This window comes from Lontra canadensis, unplaced genomic scaffold (assembly GCF_010015895.1).
Source record: "Lontra canadensis isolate GAN:19392208 unplaced genomic scaffold, GSC_riverotter_1.0 scaffold11, whole genome shotgun sequence".
In the NCBI taxonomy this organism is placed as follows: domain Eukaryota; kingdom Metazoa; phylum Chordata; class Mammalia; order Carnivora; family Mustelidae; genus Lontra; species Lontra canadensis.
The window spans coordinates 24,920,985-24,944,738 of record NW_022631005.1 but is presented as its reverse complement, the minus strand read 5'-3'; the positions used below and the strand labels follow the sequence as shown (position 1 = coordinate 24,944,738).

At 36.1% G+C, this 23,754-nt stretch overlaps 1 protein-coding gene across 1 annotated transcript in view; it reads left to right on the top strand.

Moving 5' to 3' along the window:
- The window catches only part of ACMSD (aminocarboxymuconate semialdehyde decarboxylase), an 83,392-nt gene extending 67,214 nt beyond the window's left edge, over positions 1–16,178 (top strand). Inside the window, exons 9-10 of the mRNA XM_032856180.1 lie at positions 11,941–12,039; positions 15,762–16,178. Of these exons, the coding sequence (XP_032712071.1) occupies positions 11,941–12,039; positions 15,762–15,824 (162 nt within the window). The 3' untranslated portion in view covers positions 15,825–16,178. The remainder of the gene's footprint in view (positions 1–11,940; positions 12,040–15,761) is intronic.
- The last annotated feature ends 7,576 nt before the right edge of the window (positions 16,179–23,754 follow it).

Here is a 23,754-nt window from a genome sequence, read left to right as displayed (position 1 = left end):
TGCATAATCCTTAACAAATATTAGTAAATCAGGAGCGCCTGGGTGGCTCAGTTGGTTAAGTGTCCAACTCTTGATTTCAGCTCAGGTCATGATCTCGGGGTCATGAGATCAAGCCCTGTGCCTCAGGCTCCATGCTGGGCATGGAGCCTGCTTAAGATTCTCTCCTCCCCTCTTCCTCCACCCGTTTCCCCTCTCTAAAACATATATATACATATATATACACACATACATATATATGTAAATCAAATTCAGCAATAATTTAAAATAATACATCATGAACAAGCAGGGTTTATTTTAAGAATGCAATATTGGCTTAACTTCTTAAAATCAATGTAATTTACCATATTCATGTTATAAACACTATGATTATTTCATAGATGAAGAAAAGATATTTGACAAAATTAATTAGTCATTCCTGATTTTTAAAAAAACTCTCACAAACTAAGGAATAGGAATGAATGCCCTCAATCTGATTAAGAGCATTATCAAAAAACTTATAGCTATTACCCTATCTAATGGTGAAATAAACACTTATTCCCTAAGATAGGGAAAGAGACAAAGATGTCCACTCTCACCCCTTCTAATCAACATTGTACTAGACATTCTAGCCAGTATAGAAAGATGAAAAAAGAAATAAAAGGCATACAAATTAGTTGAAGCAATAAATTGTCTTTGTTAGCAAATGACATTATTGTCTATGCAAAAATTTTTAAAAACCCTACAAAGTAACTACTAAAACTAATCGAATTTAGCAAGATTGCGGACATTAGGGCAATTTTTTTTTTTAAGTGGGCTCCATGCCAAGCATGGAGCCCAACATGGGGCTTGAACTCACAAGCCCTGATCCTGAGATCAAGACCTGAATGGATGAAGACTTGGATGTTTAACCAACTAAAATACCCAGGCACCCCCATTAGGGCATTTTTAAAAAAATCAATTGTCTTTCCATATACTAAGAGCAAACAACTGTAAACTAAAACTTAAAATTTCAAGGGGACCTGGGTGGCTCAGTTGCTGGGCATCTACCTTCGGCTCAGGTCATGATCCCAGGGTCCTGGGATCAAGCGCCATGTTGGGTTCCCTGCTCTGTGAGCCTGCTTCTCCCTCTGTCTGCTGCTCCCCCTGCTTGTGCTCTCTCTCTGTCAAATAAATAAATAAAATCTTTTTTTAAAAATAATAAAAAATAAAACTTCAAAACAATTCAATTAGCAATTGTGTTAATAACCACAAAGTATGCAGAAATAAACAATTGATGTGCTATACCTCCACAATGAAAGTTATAAAATATGACTGAAAACAATTGCTAAAAACCCAAATAAATGGAAAGATAAACAGTGTTTAAGAATCCAAGAACTCAATATTGTTAAGATGACAATTCTCTCGGGGCGCCTGGGTGGCTGAGTGGGTTAAAGCCTCTGCTTTCCGCTCAGGTCATGATCCTTGGGTCCTGGGATCAAGCCCCGCATCAGGCTCTCTGCTCAGCGGGGAGCCTGCTTCCTCCTCTCTCTCTCTCTGCCTGCCTCTCTGCCTACTTGTGATCTCTGTCTATCAAATAAATAAATAAAATCTTTAAAAAAAAGATGACAATTCTCTCAAAATTAATCTATACATTCAATGTAATCCAAGCTGAGTCCAAAATGTATAGGGATATACAAAGGATCAGAGAGCCAAAATAATCTAGAAAAAGAAAAGTAAAATTGGAGACCTGCATTAACTGACTTAAGAGCTATTATAAAGCTATAGCAGTCAAAACAATGTGGTATTGGCATAAGAACAGGCAAATAGGTGGATGGAATAGACTATAAGAGTACAGAAACAGTCTCACTTTTATATGATCAATTAATTTCTGACAAAGGTATAAAAACAACTAAATGGGAAAAGGAAAGCCCTCTCACAAATGGGGCTGGCACAAGTAGGTAGTCATATGGGGGGGGGATGAAATTCGACTCTACCTCACACCATAAACAAAATATAATTTGAGAAGGATCATATACCTAAACATAAAGCTAAAACTATAAAGCTTCAAGAAAAAAATATAGAAGAGTATCTCTTTAACATGGTAGCCAACAGAAATTTGTTGGACAGGACACAGAAAACAGTAAACATTTTTAAAAAGACAAGTTAAACATCATCAAATTAAATTCTCTCTTTATAAGAAAAATTAAGTGAATAGGCAAGCCACAGAATGACAGAAATATTCATAAAATACATGTATGACAATGGACTTACATCTAAAATAAAGAACTACTACAACTCAGTAATAAAAAAACAAATGACCCAACTTAAAAATAGACAAAAGACTTCAATAGCCATTCTGCAAAAGATGTACAACTAGCCAATAAACATGTTTAAAGATACCAAGGGAAACGAGTCAAAGTGGTCAAAAGATACAAGCATCCAGTTGTAAGATAAATAAGTTCTGGAGATGTAATATACAGCATGGTGACTATAGCTAACAACACTGTACTGTGTATTTGAAAGTTACTAAGAGAGTAGATCTTAAAAGTTCTCACCACATGAAAAAATATTTTTAACTATGTGAGGTGATATATGTTAAACTTACAGAGGTAATCATTTTGCAATATATACATATGTCAAATTATGATGTTGTACACCTTAAACTAACATAATGTTCCATGTTAATTTATCTCAATAAGACTTGAAAAAAAAATAAAAAACTAAAAGGAAATATGCTCTTTAAAATGGTAAAAATAAGTAAATAGATAAAGATACTCCACATCATTAGTTCACTGGGGAAATGTAATATGAGAAACCACACATATCACTAGAGTGCTAAAAACAAAGAGACTGAAAACTGCATTGCAAAGGATATGGCACAACAAAACTTCAGTATATTGCTATGGAACACATTCCTACATACTCCCAGATATTGACTCAAGAGAAATGAATACATATATCCACAAAAAGACTTTACAAGAACATTCATTGCAGCTTTATTCAAAACAGCCAAAAACTAGAAAAAATCTTAAGTGAAGGGACATGTGAGAACTTTCTGGGGTGATGGAAATGTTCTGCATCTTGATATGGGTATGAGTATATGCATTTGTCAAAAACTTACCAAATTAAGAAAAAAACTTATCAAATTGAATACTTAAGAATTTTATATTTTAATCTATGTAATTATTACCTTAAAAATATACCAAATTCTAGGGGTGCCTGGGTGGCTTAGTTGGCTAAGCAACTGCCTCCAGCTCAGGTCATGATCCTGGAGTCCCGGGATCGAGTCCCGCATCGGGCTCCCTGCTCAGCAGGGAGTCTGCTTCTCCCTCTGACCCTCCCCCCTTCTCAAACTCTCTCTCTCTCAAATAAATAAATAAAATGTTTAATATATATATATGTATATACATATATATGTGTGTATATATATATGCATATATATATATATATATATATATATAATTCTAGCTAACTTTACTTTTTGCAGTACTATGTATCAGCAATTCTGAAAATATTTTCTGCACATTCTGCCCAGATCTTAGTTTACTGATACCATTTTTCACAATAGGGAAACTGGGCTATTTGAAGAAATGGCTGATTCCAGAACAGAGAAAGTACAAAATCAGCTAGAAAAACAACCTGTGCTTGAGAGTACTTAAAAAATAGTGGGGAAATAACACGAGGACACAGGGAACAACTTGAAGGTATTCACACTGATCAAATTTATGATCTGTTCATCAAAAATAAACAATGACAGGAATGGGTTATAACCCACTAAATAAAATAAAGTCCAGAATGATATAAATATATAAATGGGTGCAGAATATATATGAATAAATACATGAGCATATATATTTCAATAAATAAGCATGTATATGTAATAAAATCTCTTCCTTAGAATTAAAGAGTGTAGAAAAAATTATAGAGCTAGAAAATCATTACTGATAAAATATGATAAAACCAGTGGGTAAAAGTTTGATGAGGAACAAGATATTTATGTGATCCTAAAGTATCTCCACACAAATTACTTATTAATCATGAAGGGGAAAAAATTGTAACTTTATGGTAGAGAAACTAGGTGGGCACCAACTGAACTAAATGATTAAACATCACCAATACTAGGACATACTGGTGTCATGCACCCCTAATATGATGTACTGAAAAAAAAAATATCATTTCTGTAAGAGTCCTACCAAAAATAGATAATATATATAATCATGAGGAACAATCAGACAAACACAAACTTAAGGACATTCTATAAAATAGCTAGACTGTACTCTTCAAAAAAAATCCAGGTCAAGAGTAAACAAACAAAAAAAGTGTTCTAAATTAAGAGAAACTTCAGAGCAACTAAATTTAATGTGATTATCGATTGGATCCTAGACTAGGAAAAAAGATTATTGGGACAGCTGACAAAATTGAGTATAGACTAGGAATAATATAATAGCATTATATTAATTTTAACTGTCCTGATTTTGAGAACTGTACTGTGATTATATTTTTTAAATGTCCTTGTTTCTTAGGTAATAAACTAATTTGTTTAGATGTAAGGAGCCATGATTTTCCACCTTACATATAGTTCAGAAAAATATGCATATATACACAATTATCCATAAAAAGAACATGATAAAGCAAAGGGGGCAAAATGTAAAAAATTGGTGAATCTGGGTGAAGGTTAAATAGCAGATCCCTAAATTACCCTGCAAAATTCCTATCAGTTTGAAATTTTGGCAAAACAAAGAGGTATCCACTACATCAATCAATCAATCAGTCAATCAATCAAAAACAGGAGTTCAGGGCTGGATGCAATCAACCCAGTAAATTCAGGAAACTATAAAGTTTGGTATAACTAGTACACACTGTGACAATAGGGTTCCAGCAAAAAATAAGATGGTAAGCTTGAATTGGGAAAACTACAAGAAAATTAATAAATGGAGTACTTACAAAGATATGGAAAGCTCCATTTCCATTCTAGGCCAAAACTTCAAGACAGGACTCTGTGAAAGGGTCTGCATAACAAGAGCAGAGACTTTTAGGTAGAGCTAAGCTGAATAACTTCACAGAAGGGACCTGAAACATAAAACACTTTCCTTCTACTCTCCAGTCTGCCACCCATGTTACCTATTAGCCAAACTCAACTAGAAGCCTAAGATCAAGGGAGTATTCACATTGGTCAGTCTCCAGGGGACAAATAGTAAAGACGAATGGAGAGTGGATCTGGAGAAGCATACAGAAGATATCCAGGATACAAGTGGACAGGGATGGGAAAGAGAGTAAGAGTGTGGGAAAATGAGAACAAGAGAGAGAATGAGAACGAACATGATGCAGAATAAATATTAAGATCAGGACTTCAATATTAGGTAACATTGAGTTTTAATTGCCTTTGAGGTAGCTGAGAGGCAAAGTCCAGCAGGAAGACCTATACTCAAGACTCAAGGCTTAGGAGCTAGATCTTTGTTTACAGACAAGACTGCCTAAGTAGCACAAATAGAACAGCAATAAAAGAGAAGAGGGGCACCCAAGCTAAGAGACACTTGCCATTTTTTCACTATTCATTTATTTTTCATACAATTCATCTGTTTTTCTCCCTGTCGCTCCACTGGATATACACTTAATAAGGATGGCATAACCAATAGACACTCTTCAGTGCTTACCTTTTTTATGCTCTCTAAAGCATTACTTATTAAAAACTTTAAATATCTCTCTTTGCATTTTTCTTTTTTTAAAATATTTTATTTATTTATTTGACAGAGAGTGAGAGAGGGAACACAAACATGGGGAGTGGGAGAGGGAGAAGCAGGCTCTTTGCAGAGCAGGGAGCCTGATATAGGGCTCAATTCCAGGCCCCTGAGATCATGACCTGAGTTGAAGGCAGACGCTTGATGAGTGAGTCACCCAGGAACCTCTGCATTTTTTTCTAATATCACTTTTTTCTGGCTTTCCTTCCACCTCAATCATTGTCTCTACCTCTTTTGTGGGGACTTCCCTCTACCCTCCATTTCGGCAACCATTCCACCTACAATGTTGATGTTCTCTATGGCTCTACCCTTAGCTCTCATCAGAAACCATGAAGGCAGTGGAAAACATATTTAGAGTACTGAAAGAAAAAAAAAACGTAAATCAGGAACTCTAGATCCAGCAAAAGTATCCTCCAAGAATGAAGAGAGATTAAAACATTTCAAAATAAACAAAAAGAGAATTCATCATTAGTAGACATGCTATACAAGAAATGCTAAAGAGCATACCTGTAGACAGAGAAGAAATCACAAGGAAAATTAGAAAATATTTAAGACAAATGCAATATAAAACATAATATTCCAAAATTCATGAAGTGCTGCTAAAGCAGTACTTAGTGGGGAATTTATAGCTGCAAAATGCCTATAGTAAACAAGAAGAAAAATCTCAACTCAATAGTCTAGGCTTGCACCTTAAGAAACTAGAAAAAGGAAAGCAAACTAAACCCAAAGTGAGCATGTGGAAGGAAATCATAAATATCAGAGCAGATATGAAAAAAATAGAGAATAGAAAAATAGAGAAAATCACAAAACCAAAATTTGGCTGAGATAAGGTCACATGGCAAACCTTTAGCTAAACTGACCAAGAAAGAGAGAAGATTCAAATTACTAAAATTGGAAATGAAAGAGGAGGCCATTACTATAGACCTTACAGAAATAAAAAGAATTATAAGAAGAGACAATGAGCAATTGTACACTAACAAATTAGATAAGCTAAATGAAATGAAATTCCTAGAAAGATGACAGAAACTGATTCAAGGGAAAAAGAATATCTGAATAGACCTCTAACAAGTAAAGAGGTTAAATTAATAATTTTATTTTCTTTAAGGTGTCACTCATTTATTTATTTGGGAGAGAGCATGAGGCAGAGAAGCAGAAGAAGGAGAAACAGGCTCACCACTGAGCAGGGAGCCCAACTCAAGGCTCGATCCCAGGACCCCAAGATCATGACCTGAGCAAAAGGCAGACACTTGACCGACTGAGCCACCCAGGTGCCCTCCCCCAGTGATATTTACTAAACTCAATCCAGCAACATGTAAAAAGAATTATACACCATGACCTACTGAGGTTTATCCCAGGAATGCAAGTTTTTCAACACACACAAAAAAATTAATATAATATACCATACTAGGACAAAAACAACACAGTCATCTCAATAGGTGCAGGAAAAATACTCAACAAGATCCAACAGCCTTCATGATAAAAAAAACACTCAGCAACTAGTAGGAGAGCTTCCTCAATCTGATCCAGCGCATCTGTGAAAAATCCCCAACTAACATTAACAAACTTAATGGTGAACTGAAAGGTTCTGTTCTCACCACTTCCATTCAATATTGTACTGGAGATTCTAGCCAGGACAATTAAGGAAGAAAAATAAATAAAAGGCATCCAGATTAGAAAGGAAGAAGCAAAATTATTTCAGATGACATGAACTTATATATAGAAAATCCTAAAGAATCCACAAATAAATTATTACGGCTAATAGATTCAGCAAGGTTGTAGGTAACAGATAAGTATATAAAAATTAATTGTATTTCAGGGGCGCATGAGTGGCATAGTTAAAGCTTTCAACTAATGGTTTTGGTTCAGATCTGATCTCAGAGTTGTGGGATCAGGCCCTGCAATGGGCTCCACACTCAGCACAGAGTCTACTTGAGTTTCTCTCTCCCTCTCCCTCTGCCCCTTTCCCTACCTCTCTCAAATAAATAAATAAATCTTTTTAAAAAATAATTGTATTTCAATAAACTAGCAATGAATAATCCATACATGAAATTGAGGGGAAAATTCCATTTATAATAGTATCAAAAAGAATAAAATACTTAGGAATAAATCCAACTGAAGAAATGCCAGACTTGGACACTAAACTATAAAACATTGTTGAAGAAAACTACAGAAGACCTAAATAAATGAAAAGACATCCCATGTTCATTAAGTAGTGCACTTGTGATGAGCACCAGGTGATGTATGGAAGTGCTGAATTGACTTAAAAGATTCAATGTAATCCCTATCAAAACAAACAAACAAACAAACAAACAAAAACAGGTGCCTTTGGGGCGGGGGAGGGGGCAGGAATTGACAAGCCAATCTTAAAATTCATATATAAAAGCAATGGACCCAGAAGAACCAAAACAATGTGAAAAAGAGGGACAAATTTGAAGGATTCACACTTCCAATTTCAAAACATTCTATGCAGCTACCATAGTCAAAACTGTGTAGTACTAGCATAAGAGACATTTTGAATACAAGTGCCAATACAATTAAATGAGGAAAGAATAGTCTTTTGACACAACCAGATATCCACATGCAAAAAATTTAAATTGTGCCCCTTATTTACACCCTACATAAAAAATAAACTCCAATAGGGGCCTCTGGTTGGCTTTGTCAATCAGACATCTGTCTTCAGCTCAGGTCATGATCTCAGGGCCCTGGGATCAAGTTCCGCATCAGGCTCCCTGCTCAGCAGAGCTTGTGCCTCTGACTCTGCTGTTCCCCCTACTTGTGCTTCTTGTCTCTTGTCTCTCTCGCAAATAAATAAGTAAAAATCTTTAATAAAATAAACTCCAATAGAACAAAGACCTAAATGGAAGAGCTAAAACTACAAATGCTTCAAAGAAAATATTGTTGTAAATCTTTGTGACCTTGGTTTAGGAAATAATTTCTTAAATGTGATGCCAAAAATATAAGCAACTAAAGTAAAAAATCAGATAAACTAGACTTCATCAAAATGAAACTTTTGTACTTCAAATATATGTCTAGTAAAGTGAAAAGACAACCCACACAGAAGAAAATATTTATAAATTTATGTCTGATAAATCTCTAATATTCAGAAAATATTTTAAAATTCTTACAATTTAACTATAAAAAGAAAATACAGGGGCTTTGGCCACCTGGTGGCTCAGTAGTTAAGCATCTGCCTTCAGCTCAGGTTATGATCCCAGCATCCTGGGATCAAGCCAGGAGTCAGACACCTTGCTCAGCCTGCTTCTCCCTCTCCAGCTTGTGTTCCCTCTTGTGTTCCCTCTCTCACTGTCTGTGTCAAAAAAAAATAAATAAAATCTTAAAAAAAAAAAAGTAAGTACATGGGCTTGAATAGACACAAAGGATCAGAATAGGTATTTCTCCAAAGACAAAAATGGCCAACGAATGCATGAAAAGATGTTCAACGTAATTAGTCACTAGAAAAGTGCAGATCAAAACCACAGAGAAATACTACTTTATACCTACTATGATGGCTTTAATCAAAAAGATGGATAATAACAAGAACTGATGAGGATTTGGAGAAACTGGAACCCTTATGCATTTCTGGTGGGAATGGACTTACCATATGGACTTACCATATGACTCAGCAATTCCACTCCTAAGTGTATATCCAAGAGAAGTGAAAACATGCTCATGGTAAAAACTTGCATAAAAATGTTCGAGTACTAGAGGGTATTATGCTAAGTGAAATAAGTCAACCAGAGAAAAACAATTATCATAATTTCACTCACATGTGGGATTTAAGAAATAAAAGAGGATTATAAGGGAAGAGAAGGAAAAATAAAATAACCCGAAATCAGAGAGGGAAACAAACTATAAGAGACTCTTACCTATAGGAAACAAACTGAGGGTTGCTGGAGGAGAGGTGGGTGGGGGAATGGGGTAAGTGAGTGACAGACATTAAGGAGCGCACGTGATGTAATGACATATATATATATATGTTTTATATATATATATATAACACTCGGTGTTATATACAACTGATGAATCCCTGAAGTCTATCTCTGAAACTAATAATATACTATATGTTAATTTTAAAAGATGTTCAGAGCAACATTATCATAAAAGCCAGAAAGCAGAAACAACCCAAGTGTCCATCACCTGCTAAGGGATAAGCAAAATATGGTACATCTATACACTGGAATATTATTCCATCTAAAAAGGAAAGAAGTACTGATCTAGACTACAACATGGATGAACCTTGAATATAGTACATTAAGCAAAAGATGCAACATATTACATAATTGCAGTTACATGAAATTTTCAGAAAAGGCAATTCCATAGACACAGAGGATAAATTAGTTTACACTAGGAAGGGGGGAAGGAGGGAATGGGGAGTGCTTGCTAATGGGTATGGGATCAACTTTGGTGTGATAAAAATGTTCTGGAATAAGATGGTGGGAATGATTACACAAATTCATAAATACACTAAAACGCACTGAATTATACATTCAAAAGGCTAAATTTTAAGTTACATGAATTTTTTTTTTAAGATTTTATTTATTTGACAGAGAGAGAAAGAGAGAGCAGGGGAGGGGCAGAGAGAGAGGGAGAAGCAGACTCTACCTGCTGAGCAGGGACCCCGATGTGGGGCTCAATCCCAGGACCCTGGGATCACCAACTGAGCCAAAGGCAGACACCCAACCAACTGAGCCACCCAGGCACCCCATGAATTACATTTCTTAAAGGGAGGCAGGGATCTCTTCCATCTCCAAATCCTAATCTTCTTTTCAGAGGCAACTAATGTTATTTGTTTCATGAGTACCATTCCTGAAACAGACTGTATACATACAAAAGTATATTTCTTTGTCTATAGGTCCCTTGTTAAAAACAGAAATACAAGCATAGTAGATACACTGTCGTAGACTTTTTCTCTTTACAATAAAACCTCAACATTATTCCTCTTTACAATATAACTTAGTGATTATTCCATTTCAACATATGTAAGTATTCCTCATTCTTCTTGTTTAGATATGCTATAGTTTAGTTTGCTAGTCTTTTGCTGCTACAAATAATGTTGCAATTAATTTCCTTGTGTATATTTCTATTACATGTGTATTAGTGGAACATTTTTCTAGAAGTAAAATTTCTGGTTGAAAATGTTTTTATTGGGGCACCTGGCTGTCTCAGTGGGTGAAGCATCTGCCTTCAGCTCAGGTCATGATCTTGGGGTCTTGGGATCGAGCCCCGCATCAGGCTCTCTGCTCAGCAGGGAGCCTGCTTCCCCCTCTCCCTCTGCCTGCCTCTCTGCCTACTTGTGATCTCTCTCTCTCTCTCTCTCTCTCTGTCAAATAAATAAAATGTTTTTAAAAATGTTTTTATTTTATTTTGATAGATTGCCATTACTGATTTAATCTCTCTCTTACTTACTACATTATGAGTTCTCTGAGGACAGGGACCATTTCTGTTTGGTTGACCAGGATAATTAGATTCTAACACACTGACTGACATACTGCTTTATATATTTGTTGATGGATAAGCTTGTACTGCTTTGTTGTACAAAGTGTCAAACGGAGATTCAAAGTGACATCATTCAAAAAAAAAAAAAAGACAACTATTCAGTTTGTAGAGATTAGAATTCTTTGGGGATTGGTTTTTGTTTGTCTTTACTTTTCAACCAGTTGTGTTTTTTTTTCCCTTTTCGACTGAGGCATGTTTTCAAAAATTACATGATCAGGGGCACCTGGTCGGCTCAGTCTATGGAGTGTGCAACTCTTGGTCTCAGTTTGAGCCCCACATTGAGTGTAGAGCCACACTGGGCTCTCTGCTCAGCAGGGAGTCTGCTTCTCCCTCTCCCTCTCCCTCTGCCCTTCCCCAGGGCTCATGAGTCCTCTCTCCTCCCCCCATCAAATAAATAAAACTGAAAAAAATTATGGGATCAATTGCAGTGTGACATTCTAAGAAATATAGAATCCTTAATTTCATCTGCAGATATCAACATGTTTTATTAAATAAATGCTTTCTTCTTATATATTTCAGTTACTCAAAAGAGGGAGGATGGGGGCAGGTTGATTCGCAACTTTAAGAAACCCAATAGCGACACCTGCTGGAGAAAATGTCAAAATATGCTTTTAGATCAGTTTGTTTCTCTTAACTGAAGGGATTTGTTATCTTATCATAGGAGTGCTTGTAATAAGTAAATATAATTATATTTAGGGAAGGTTCTTTGATCCTCTGTTAAGTTACAGTTAATTTTTTTTTCCCTCAGGATAAAGTCATTTTGGGAACTGATTACCCCTTTCCACTAGGGGAGCTGGAACCTGGGAAATTGATAGAATCCATAGAAGAATTTGATGCAGAAACAAAGGTATACGTCTTTTCCTTCATGTTTTTCTTCCTGAGTTTTTCCAATCAATTCTTTGGTTTCAGAGTACTTTCAAATGTGACAACAAAGAACAAGGGAAACATTATGCTTAATATTCCTAGAATTGTTACTAGAAATAGTGGAACTATTAAAGGCAAAGGAAGATGTGGTGTATATATACAATGGAATATTACTCAGCCATAAAAAAGAATGAAATCTTGCCATTTCCAGTGACACAGCTGCAGCTACAGAGTATAAAACTAAGTGAAATAAGTTGGTCAGAGAAAGACAAATGCCATATGATTTCACGCAAATGTGAAATTTAAGGAACAAAACAAACAAAAGGGAAAAAATAAGACGAACCAAGAAACAGACTCTTAACTATAGAGAACAGATGGTTCCCAGAGGGAAGATGGTTGGAGGGATGGGTGAAATAGGTGATGGGGATTAAGAGTATATTTATCTTGAGAGCACTGAGTAGAACAACTGAATCACTACATTGTACCTGAAACTAACTTTATGTTAACTACACTGGAATTAAATTTTTTAAATTATTTTTTTAAAAGCTGAAAGTCAACCGAGTACAACTAAATTCATAGAGCCAAAAACAGAAACTGTAGAGAAGCATATCATAATATTTATGCTTGTACGTTAGATGAACAAGAAAAATGTCTAAGTTTTCCTTTAACATTTCTGTAACAAATCTACCAATTTCAAAAATTGTAATGATTCTGGTTATTTGGATATTGAGATTAAAGTCTTGATTAACAAATACTCAAAGAACCAGAACTCTCAAGTAACGATTTTTTAATTTTGGCATTTGATTTTTAGTGTGGGTAAATGATACTAAAATGTACTATAATGCTGCCACTGCCTATTCTGCCCTTCAGCTTATGAACCAAAATGAGTTTAAAATCAGAATCCATGTCCTCAGATCCCCTCTCCTTTGTCATCCCCCTCCCATCCCACCCATAACCCACAATAAAACAAGTTCTTCCTCAGGGATTCACTGCAAATCACAACTGAGGTCAAGGGTGGCCAAAGATGAAGACACAGGGACATATAAACTCTTAACGAATCTTATAAAAGTCTCAGTCATAGGGCGCCTGGGTGGCTCAGTCAGTTAAGCGTCTGCCTTCTGCTCAGGTCATGACTCACAGGTCCTAAGATTGAGCTCTGCTCACGGGCCCCCTACTCAGCAAGGAGTATGTTTCTCCCTCTCCCTCTCCACTTCCCCTCTCCCCGCTCATGCTCCCTCTTTCTATCTTTCAAATAAATAAACTTTTTTTTTAAAAAAAGTCTCAGTCATAATCCTTTTGCATAATTCCTGGCTTCCTTCTAAACTAGAATCCACGTTCCCTTAACCAAAATTAAACAAACCAAATTACCTTAAGTCTCCTGATTTGACCTTTACCAGATAATTATTATTATTTTGTGCCTCTAGTTCTTTATTTTATGTGCTTATGACTTTTAAGGTCAAAGTTTAAAAAAAAAAACTCTTACATGAAAACGTTACGCTCACAAATTCATGACATTCTATACAAGGTTACTATAAAATTATTTATAATAAAATACTGAAACAATCTACAGGATAATAGTTAAATAAATAATATATCCATACAATGGAATGTATATACCCATAAAAAAATTAAAAATCAATTTTGAAAGTATCTTAAGTTTAAAAAGCAAGGTACAAAACAATGAATACAGTGTACTTCCATTTGTGTTTAATACACTATCCACTTGTGAAAAAAGTCCATATACCTAAATATAAGTATTTGCTTATATATGCATAAGATATCTCTGGGAAAACAGACAAGAAACTGGTAACTCTGGGAAGAAAAAGTACTGGTTAGATGGCAGTAGTGAAAGGAAGCATCTTACAACCTTTGAATTTTGAGCCACATAATTTGTGGTCACCCATTTGATGACCACAGCAGCACTGGGAGGTAGACAGGAAGATGCATTCCACCATGTAAATGCAGAGGAGGAAAACAAGATTTAGGTGCTGGGTGATTTGCCAAAGGCAATATTAACTGTTAGATTATAGCACATGGACCCAACACCAAATCCGACATGCAAAAATGTATCTTCTTCAAATGATAGTTGGTACCAACCTATTTTTAAAAGCAAACAGTTTTCTCTTCTAAATCTTCCTTTTAAGATGGGGATGGCACAAGTGTGTTTTAGGGAAGAACCCTGAGTAAGAGGACCCTGCCTCAAATCCCTCACTGTCCAAGGCTGTGTAAGAACCCTGAAGTGATCAAAATATATAGAGATGCATTAATATCCACAGATATTACACAACCCCATGCATGTTTGCTTCTACTCTCAGCTACATGGGGCCCTTTGCAAGCTGGACGTATATCTAGAAGTTATCCCCTTAACTCACAATACTTTTTTTTAAGATTTTATTTATTTATTTGGGGGGGGAGGAAGCATGTACGCATGAGCGGGGGACAGGCAGAGGGAGCTGCAGACCCCCCCAGCAGGGGGGCTCAATGCACAGCTCCCCCTGGGGACTCCAGGATCATGACCTGAGGTGAAGGCACAGGGCTTAACCAACTGAGCCACCCAGGTGCCTCAGCTCACAGGAGTTCTCTAGGGTTGACCTAGTCTATAACTGGAAAGAAACTGAAGAAAAATTTGGCAGGCCTTTTTTCATCTGAAATCTATAAATTTACATATTTACATATTCTGAGGTGCTTCATCTACCACTTCTCTTGTGCCAAAAGAAAATACCTTTTGTTCAGGCCATGTGAAGGGACAACACATATGTCTAAAAACTGGAGGATGTCTAGATGACTTCTGGGCACTATTTCCAGCTCACCTGTCCCACAGACCTAACCTGTACCTTTTCTTTATTAAGTTGACCTTGAACAACGCAGAGTTAGTAGTGTTGACCCTTTTATCAAAATCCACATATAACTTTTGGCTCCCCAAAAACTTAACTACTAATAGCTTGCCACTGACCAACCAAAATCCTTACTGATAACATAAATAATTAACACATATTTTGTATCTTACTTGCATCATATACTGTATTCTTTCAATACTTAACTTTTTACAATTTTTTTAGTAATTCTAGGCTACACAGTTTGTGAGGTTTTTTTTCAAATTGTCACAAATCTCTGAAGAATTTTCCAATATACTTATTGAAAATACCCACATGTAAGTGGACCTGCGCAGTTCAAACCCGTGTTGTTCAAGGGTCAACTGTATTTGTCTCTAAATAGTCCTTGAAACCCATTAGAGGGTCCTACAGAGGTTTCTAAAGAAGGGCATTTTTCCCTAAGGGGGCTTTCCCCCTTCTAATTGTCCTTTCTTCCCATGGCCAAGTCTCAAACTTAGATTTTAAATAGTGAGGCAGAACAGGGGTCAAGAGGTTTGTTGTTCAGAGGTGCCTGGATGGCTCAGTGGATTAAACCCTCTGCCTTCAGCTCAGGTCATGATCCCAGGGTCCTGGGATTGAGCCCCACATCGGGCTCTCTGCTCAGCAGGGATCCTCCTTCTCTCTCTCTCTCTCTGCCTGCCTCTCTGCCTACTTGTGATCGCTGTCAAATAAATAAATAAAAATCTTTAAAAAAAATATTCATTGTTTAACCTGCTAATATTTTTCTCTCACATTGGGAAATTCATCTTTTAAAAACCTGATAAAGACATTCAGTAAAGTATTTTGAAATAACCATTAAGTAATACTTTAAAACCTCTCTTTTCTTTTTCAGGATAAACTCAAAGCTGGCAATGCCTTAGCATTTTTGGGCCTTGAGAGAAAACAATTTGAGTGACTGAATTTACTACAAAGGCAAACATTCAAGAAGATACTTTTTGTTTTTAACTATGTATCACACATGCATTACTAAAATCTTATTTTGTGCTATTTTACCCAGAAATAGAATATCCACACATGTTCTCAATTATTCATAACAAAAATGACTCTCAGAATATGTTTTCATTCTGAAAAACAGCACATTATTTCATGTGCAAATCAAAAATGATATTCCCAGAACTTTTTAAATTAATGTCAGAAATAAAAAGCAAAAGGTCATTAATGATTTATACGTAGAAAGACCAGACTCATTCTGGAGGGCTGAGGTAGGTTCTCCACTTTGAGCGGGTATATGTGAATAGGGAGGGCCCCCCCCAAAAAAATTCTTTATTCATTTTTATTACATTAGCCCACAGCTGGGCCAGGAATGCTTTACAATCCAAAAAAATAAGTGATATATACATGTTACCTAACCTCTAGAGAGTTTATAATCCAATTAAAGAGGCAAGACACATGTTCATGGAATAATAACTAAGCAATACAATAGGAGGCACAGAAGTTTCAGTAAGAAAAACTCATCTGGATTCAAACTTGGACAGATCTTCACAGAACTTGGGCTGAGTCTCTAAGGATGGACAAGCCTAACGGGAAGATGGGAAATAGACAAAGAGGCCAAACTATTAAGAATAGGACTTTCAGACTGAATGAGAACTTACTTATTCTGGAGAAAAGTTCCAGTCTGTGATTTACTTTTACCAGAAGTTCTTTTAGTTTAAAATACTGAGCAAAATGTGTAAAGCTAGTTATGGAGATTGAGCAAGGAAATACCAGGGTAGCTATGTTCTACTGAGTTCATTTATGGTTGTCCTACCCAGGCTGCTGAAAATGAAGTTGGTCCTGGGAGGGGTAATGAACATCTGTGGTTCATGTACCTCTGGCTGAATTCTAAAACCAAATACAATTTTTCAAAGTGATCCTCTTGCTTTAAACTCATTCATAGTTCTTTTCCAACTTATTAGTCCAGAAAACCAAGAGTTGAGTATTGGCAAGAATTTTAGGTGATCTAACTTGCTAAACTACACCTATCCCATTATTTTTACTTTATTTAGTTCAGTATTCTCTCTCTTTCCTGCTCCTCCTGTTGCTTTCTAGGACATTACCCACCCACCATTCTGCTTACTACTACAATCTGCTTAAAAAGAAAAACAAAGCTGAGCAAAATGTCAACATGAAGCATATGTTTTCACTTTTTCCTTCCCCATTCTTTGGGGGGAAATGTCTGTTCTTTTTCATATATTCTACATTTGAACACTTTTAATGTAGTGTTTAATCACTGTTTTATTATGAACAATAACCTGATCACCTTACTCAATATCACAGACAAATAAAGACACATTAAATAGATACAAACAAGGATATTCATACTCATAGACTGTTTATATGATCTGTCAGGGCTGTAGAAGTAGGGATACGAAAGTAAACAAGAAGCACAAAAGTCCTCCTCTGATTACACTTAAAATCTGGAGAATAAGATGCACAAGTAAACAAAGGAGAGAGAACAGAAAAAGGAGGAATGGAGACAGGGAAAGAAGGAAAGAAAGCTGGAGGGAAGGGAGGAAAGAAATTTTTTTCTTATGCTAACAAACACTATAAAGAAATTAAAACAGGGAACTGTATAGGGTGACTAGAGGAAGGATGGGGGAGAAAACATTAAATTGTGGGCCCTCTTTAGAGAGGACTTTAAGACTTAAATGGTAGAACGCCAAGAGCCATGAGAAAGAGATTTCCAGGCAAAGTTAAAAACCTCTGAGACAGGAAAGAGCTTATGGCAGTTTGTGAGCAAGAAGGAAAGAGGTAGGAAGTGAAGCTGAAAAGATAGCTAGATAACTAGGTCATAGGGAAGAGTTTAGATTTTATATTTAGTTTCACAGGAAGCCACTGGAGTTTTAGAAATAGGTCTGTGATATGATCTGACTTATGTGTTAAAAAAAGAAAAAAAATTAGCAACTGTGACAATTATTTAAGGGGGTAAGAAAGGTAGCAGGGAGACAAAGCAAGAGTTGACTTGGGCAAACTAATAAAATGGATGTGGTTGTAGATAGAACCAACAGCACTTGATAAATGTGAGGAAGAGGGAAGAAAGAAAGGAAAGAAATCAAGGTTGATTCTCAGGTATCTGTATGTGTGTGTGTACCACACTTTGTCCATCAATCTCCTATATTTGGAGATTATATATAATTTCCAATATTTGCCATTAAAAATAATGCTACAAGATTAGATCCATTTCCCACACCAAACATAGGAAAAACTCCAATAGCAATTGGATAAAAGATTTATCTATAAGAAAAGGAAATTATGTCAACACACACACACACAAATTCAATCTGATACAGGCACATTTGGGTAGTTCAGACAGTTAAGTGGCAGACCCTTGGTTTAGGCTCAGGTCATGATCTGAGGGTCCTGAGATTGAGCCACGTGACTGGCTCTGACCTCATCATGGAGTCTGCTTCTCCCTCTCCCTCTGCTCCTCCCCCAATTTGCTTACTCTCTCTGTCTCAAATAAATAAATAATGTGTGTGTTTGTGTGCTTGCATGTAGGAAGAAGACCTGAACAGACATTAAAAAAAAAAAAAAAAGACACACAGGTGGCCAATGACACACATGATCAACATCACTAATTACCAGACAAATGAAAATCTAAACCAAAATGAAATATCACACCAGTCAGAATGGATGAAGTAAAAAAGACAAAAAAAAAACAGGTGTTGGTGAGGGTGTAGAGGAAAGGGAACCCTCATGCACTGTTGGTGGGAATGTAAATTGGTGCAGCCACTCTGGAAAACAATATGGAAGTTCCTCAAAATACTAAGAATAAAAATACCATATGATCCAGTAATCCCACTTTTACATATTTACCTGAAGAAAATGGAAACACTAATTCAAAAAGATCATGCACCTCTGCATTCACTGCACCATTATTTACAATGACCAAGATATGGAAGTAACCCAAGTGTCCACTGATAAATAAATGGATAAAGATGTGGGATGTGTACATACATATATATGTTACATATTATATGTTTAATTACATATGTAACATATATAATATTCCATTGTGTGTATATGCATAATATATATAACAGTAAATGTTATGTATATTACACACACACACGCAGGTGTGCACACACCATGAAATAGAACATTACTCAGCCATTTTTTTTAAAAAGAATGAAATGTTGCTACTCATGACAACATGGATGGACCTAGAGGGTGTTATGCAGTATTTATTGAGGGCTTATTTAGTGCCAAGAATCATTATAGGTGCTGGGATGATGTAAAAACAAACAGGGTTCTTACCCTCAATTGTGCCTATAATCTAGTGAGGGAGACAGGTATCAGTTAAGCAACAAACAGATATAAAATTGCTACCATAACAAGAGCTAGAAAGGAAAGGCACATAGGAGGTAGAAAGTTTATAAAAAGAAATTTTAATTATTATATAAATTTTAATTTTTATGTAAAAATAAAATTTAATTAATCACAACCGGGAAGAGACTTCTCAAATGAAATGTTTGAGCTGTGATTGGAAGCAAGAGGTGAGAGGTAAAGGGAAAGAGGTGAAGAGGAGAGAGGGAAGAATATTTGAGACAGAGGGAACAGCATAAATGAAAATCTTATGGCAGGAGAGAAAAGACAGCAAGAAACAAGACCACTGAGACTGGTGGTGAGAAAGCAAGACATTTTTGGTAAATGTGGTAAGTGGCAAAATCATGTGGGGTCACAGTTCAGCTAAAGAATTTTATCTGTCAAAAAGCAATGAAGTCTAAGTGGGGGAAGACATGAGTGGAGTTAAATTTTGAAAAGATCCTTCTGGCTCTAAAACAATACTGCTCACATCCCGAATCTCAAAATTCTCTCGGGAAAATCACTCTTTCAGCCTTTTCTCTCTTTCGTCATCTAATATACAAACTTCCCCAAAATATATCCATGAAAAAAAAAAAAAAAAGAATCCCACCACCATCAGATTCCAGAGGACATTGATTCACAGCCATCCAAGCATTTCTCTTCCTTTTACAGTACCCTTCCCCATCTTTTTGACCTCCCCTAAGAAAGAAATCAGATCTGACTCAATTTTTATTATCCAACCAAAAAACATCAACTTATATTCCAGGTAATTAAGATTAACTTAATGAAAATAAATACCCACTTTGTATTTGCTTAAGAGAAGATTCTAAGGCTTTTTTCCAATCAAATTGAATAAAATTAAATATTTTAAATATAAAACACTGCTCACTTTTATTAAGTACCTAAAATTTTTAGGTTTTTTTGAAAAGTCAATACATGATTATGTTAGAATAGTTCAAAAAGATCAAATTCAGGGGTGCCTGGGTGGCTCAGTGGGGTAAAGCCTCTGCCTTCAGCTCAGGTCAAGATCCCAGGATGCTGGGATCAGGTTCTCTGCTCAGCAGGGAGCCTGCTTCCCTCTCTCTCTCTGCCTGCCTCTGTGCCTACTTGTGATCTCTCTCTCTCTCTCTCTGTCAAATAAATAAATAAATAAATAAATCTTTTTTTTAAAAAAGATCAAATTCAACCTATCCCAGAAGGAACCATTTTTACCTATTCTTTTGGATATTCTTGCAAAGATCATCGATGATTATACAAGCACTTACTTGAGCAGATTCCTTTGTTCACTTTACCCAGACAGTGACATCTTGCTTTTTTGTTTCTACTTAATACCTTGGTGGTCATTCCACATATAAGCTGCCTTCTTTTCATAAGAGTCTGTCTTAGTTTGGTAACTTTAGTTTGGATGCATTCTAAAGCTCTACAATTTTAAATCCAGTTCACAAATTCTACATCTTTGATGTCCCAATTTATATCTTTTTATCTGATGTATCCATTAACAAATTATTATAGTTACTGTTAATACTGCTTTTGTCTTTTAACCTTTACACAAGCTTTATAAGTGATTAAATCAACACCTCTGCAACATTAGATTATTTTGTTAGTACATATTTGCCTTTACCAGTGAGATTTACATTTTCCTATGTTTTCCTGTTACTAATTAGTGCCCTTTTATTTTTAGCTTAAAGAAGTCCCTTTAACATTCCTTGTAAGGCCAGTCTAGTGGTAGTGAACTCCTTTAGCTTTTCTTTATCTGGAAAACTCTGTATCTCCCTCAATTCTGAAGGAAACTGCCAGGTATTCTCGGTTGGCAGTTTTCTCTCTTTCAGCATTTTGATGCCTTCTTCTTTTTAACACCTGAACAGTGTTTTGTTGCAGAGAAGTACCAAATCATCCAAGCCTCAATTCAAGGATCCCTTCCACTCTTCTGCAGTGATAAACTACAACTAAGAACACCCTCATGACATAAAATGTTGAATATCTTTGAATACGCTTTATTTCCATTGGCATATCTTCCTTGTGAGGTGTGGGTTCAGATCTTTTACCCAGTTTAAAATTGGGATGTTTTCCTCTCAACAAAGTGGTTTTAGAGGGAACATACCTCAACATAGTAAGAGCCATATAAGAAAAACCCACAGCTAACATCATACTCAATGGTGAAAAGCTGAAAGCTTTTCCTCTAAGATCAGGAACAAGACAAGGATGTCCACCACTTCTATTCAACACAGTAGTGAAAGTCCTAGCCACAGCTCAGGCAACAAAAAGTAAAGGGCATGCAAATTGGTAAGGAAGAAGTAAAACTGTCACTATTTGTTGATATTATATATAGAAAATCCTGAAGAGTCCACCAAAGGATGACTGGATGGCTCAGTTGATCCTGATTTTGGCTTAGGTCATGATCTCAGTGTAGTGAGACTTAGCCCCTAGTCTGGCTCCAAGCTCAGCGGAGAGTAGGCTTCCTCCTTCTTCCTCTCCCTCTGCCCCTCCCCCCGCTTGGACACTCTCTCTCTCTCTCTCTCTCTCTCTGTCTTAAGTAAATAAATAAACAAATCTTAAAAAAAAAAAGACTCTACCAAAAAACTGTTGCAACTGATAAATGAATTCAGTAAAGTTGCAGGATACAAAATTAACATATAGAAATCTGTTGGCATTCTACACATTAATAATGAAGTAGCAGAAAGAGAAATTAAGATAATTCCATTTAGAATTGCACCAGAAAGAATAAAATACCTAGGAATAAACTTTACCAAGAAGTGAAAGACCTGTACTCTGAAAGCTATAAAACATGACCCACACAAATGGAAATATAGTCCATGCTGATGGACTGGAAGAATCAACATTGTTAAAATGTCCATACTACCCAAAACAATCTACACATGTTCAATCCCTAACAAACTGTAACAGCACTTCAGCCGATCCTAAGGGCTAATTTGTTTCAAGTTGACACACTCCTTACTTGCTGACCTAAGACCCTGGATTTGTGACAGAACTAATTTATTTTCTTTGAGATATGCAGACCATTGGCCTTGAGGAGTAGAGGACCAGAACTCTACCAGGCTACAGAAGCCAGAAATTCTGTTTGAAGCCAGCTCAGCTTTCTGATTAGCCTAAAATTTTTTTAGCAAAATGATTTTACTGACCTCCCTTTGTGTATCTGTAAACCTGGCCCTCTTCTGCAGAAGGAACAGGGTACTCCTACATATCATGAAATAAGAACCAGACCCCATCACACAGCCCCCAAACACTGAGATAACTTTTATAGCTGGCATCATCAAGTCTTCATGTAATCAAAAAATACTGCAGGCCCCTACACTCCTTTTGCTGATCAGCCACTCAAAATCCCTTTAAAAACCTCTGGGCCAGGCAGAAACCTTGGCATTAGCTTTCGGACAAGAGTCTGCTTTCTTCTCAGGTTGCTGGCCTTCTGAATAAAGCTCAAATTCCTTTGCAATCAAAATTTTCTCTTCAGTAATGGCCTTTTAGGAATGGGCAGCCAAACTTGGATACAGTAACAAAAATACCAACTGTATTTTTCACAGAACTAGACCAAATAATACTACAATTTGTATATAACAACAAAACACCTCGAATAATCAAAGCCAGCTTAAGAAAAGAACAAAGCTGGAGGTATCACGATCCCAGATTTCAAGATATACTATAAAGCTGTAATAATCAGAACAATATAAAAAATAGACACATGGATCAATGAAACAGAATACAGAGCCCAGAAATAAACCCATGCTTACATGGTCAATTAATATATAATAAAGGAGGCAAGAATATGCAATGACAAAAAGACAGTCTCTTCACTAAATGATGCTGGAGAAACTGAACAGCTATATGCCAAAGAGTAAAAGTGCATCACTGGCTTACACCATACACAAAAGTAAATTCAAAATGGATTAAAGATCTGAAACCATAAAACTACTAAGAGAAAATATAAGCAGTAATTTCTTGGACATTGACCTTAGCAACATCTTTCTAGATATGTCTTCTCAGGCAGAAGAAACAAAAGCAAAAATAAATTATTGGGACTACACCAAAATAAAAAGCTTTTGCATGGTGAAGGAAATCATCAACAAAACAAAATGGCAACCTACTGAATGAGAGAGGATATGTGCAAACAATATATCCAATAAGGGATTAATATCCAAAACATATAAAGAACTTATACAAGTCAACACCAATAACAATAATAATCTTTCAATTAAAAATGGGCAGAGGACCTGAATAGACATTTTTCCAAAGAAGACATACAGATGGCGAACAGACATGAAAAGATGCTCAACATCACTCATCATCAGGGAAATGCAAATCAAAACCACAGTGAGATGTCACCTCACACCTGTCAGAACAGCTAAAATCAAAAACACAAAAAATAACAAATGTTGGTGAGGATATGGAGAAAAAGGAACCCTCATGCAGTATTGGTGGGAATGGAAACTGCTACAGCCACTATGGAAAACAGTATGGTGATTTCTCAAAAAGTTAAAAATAAAAACACATTATCCAGTAAGTCCACTACTGGGTATTTACCCAAA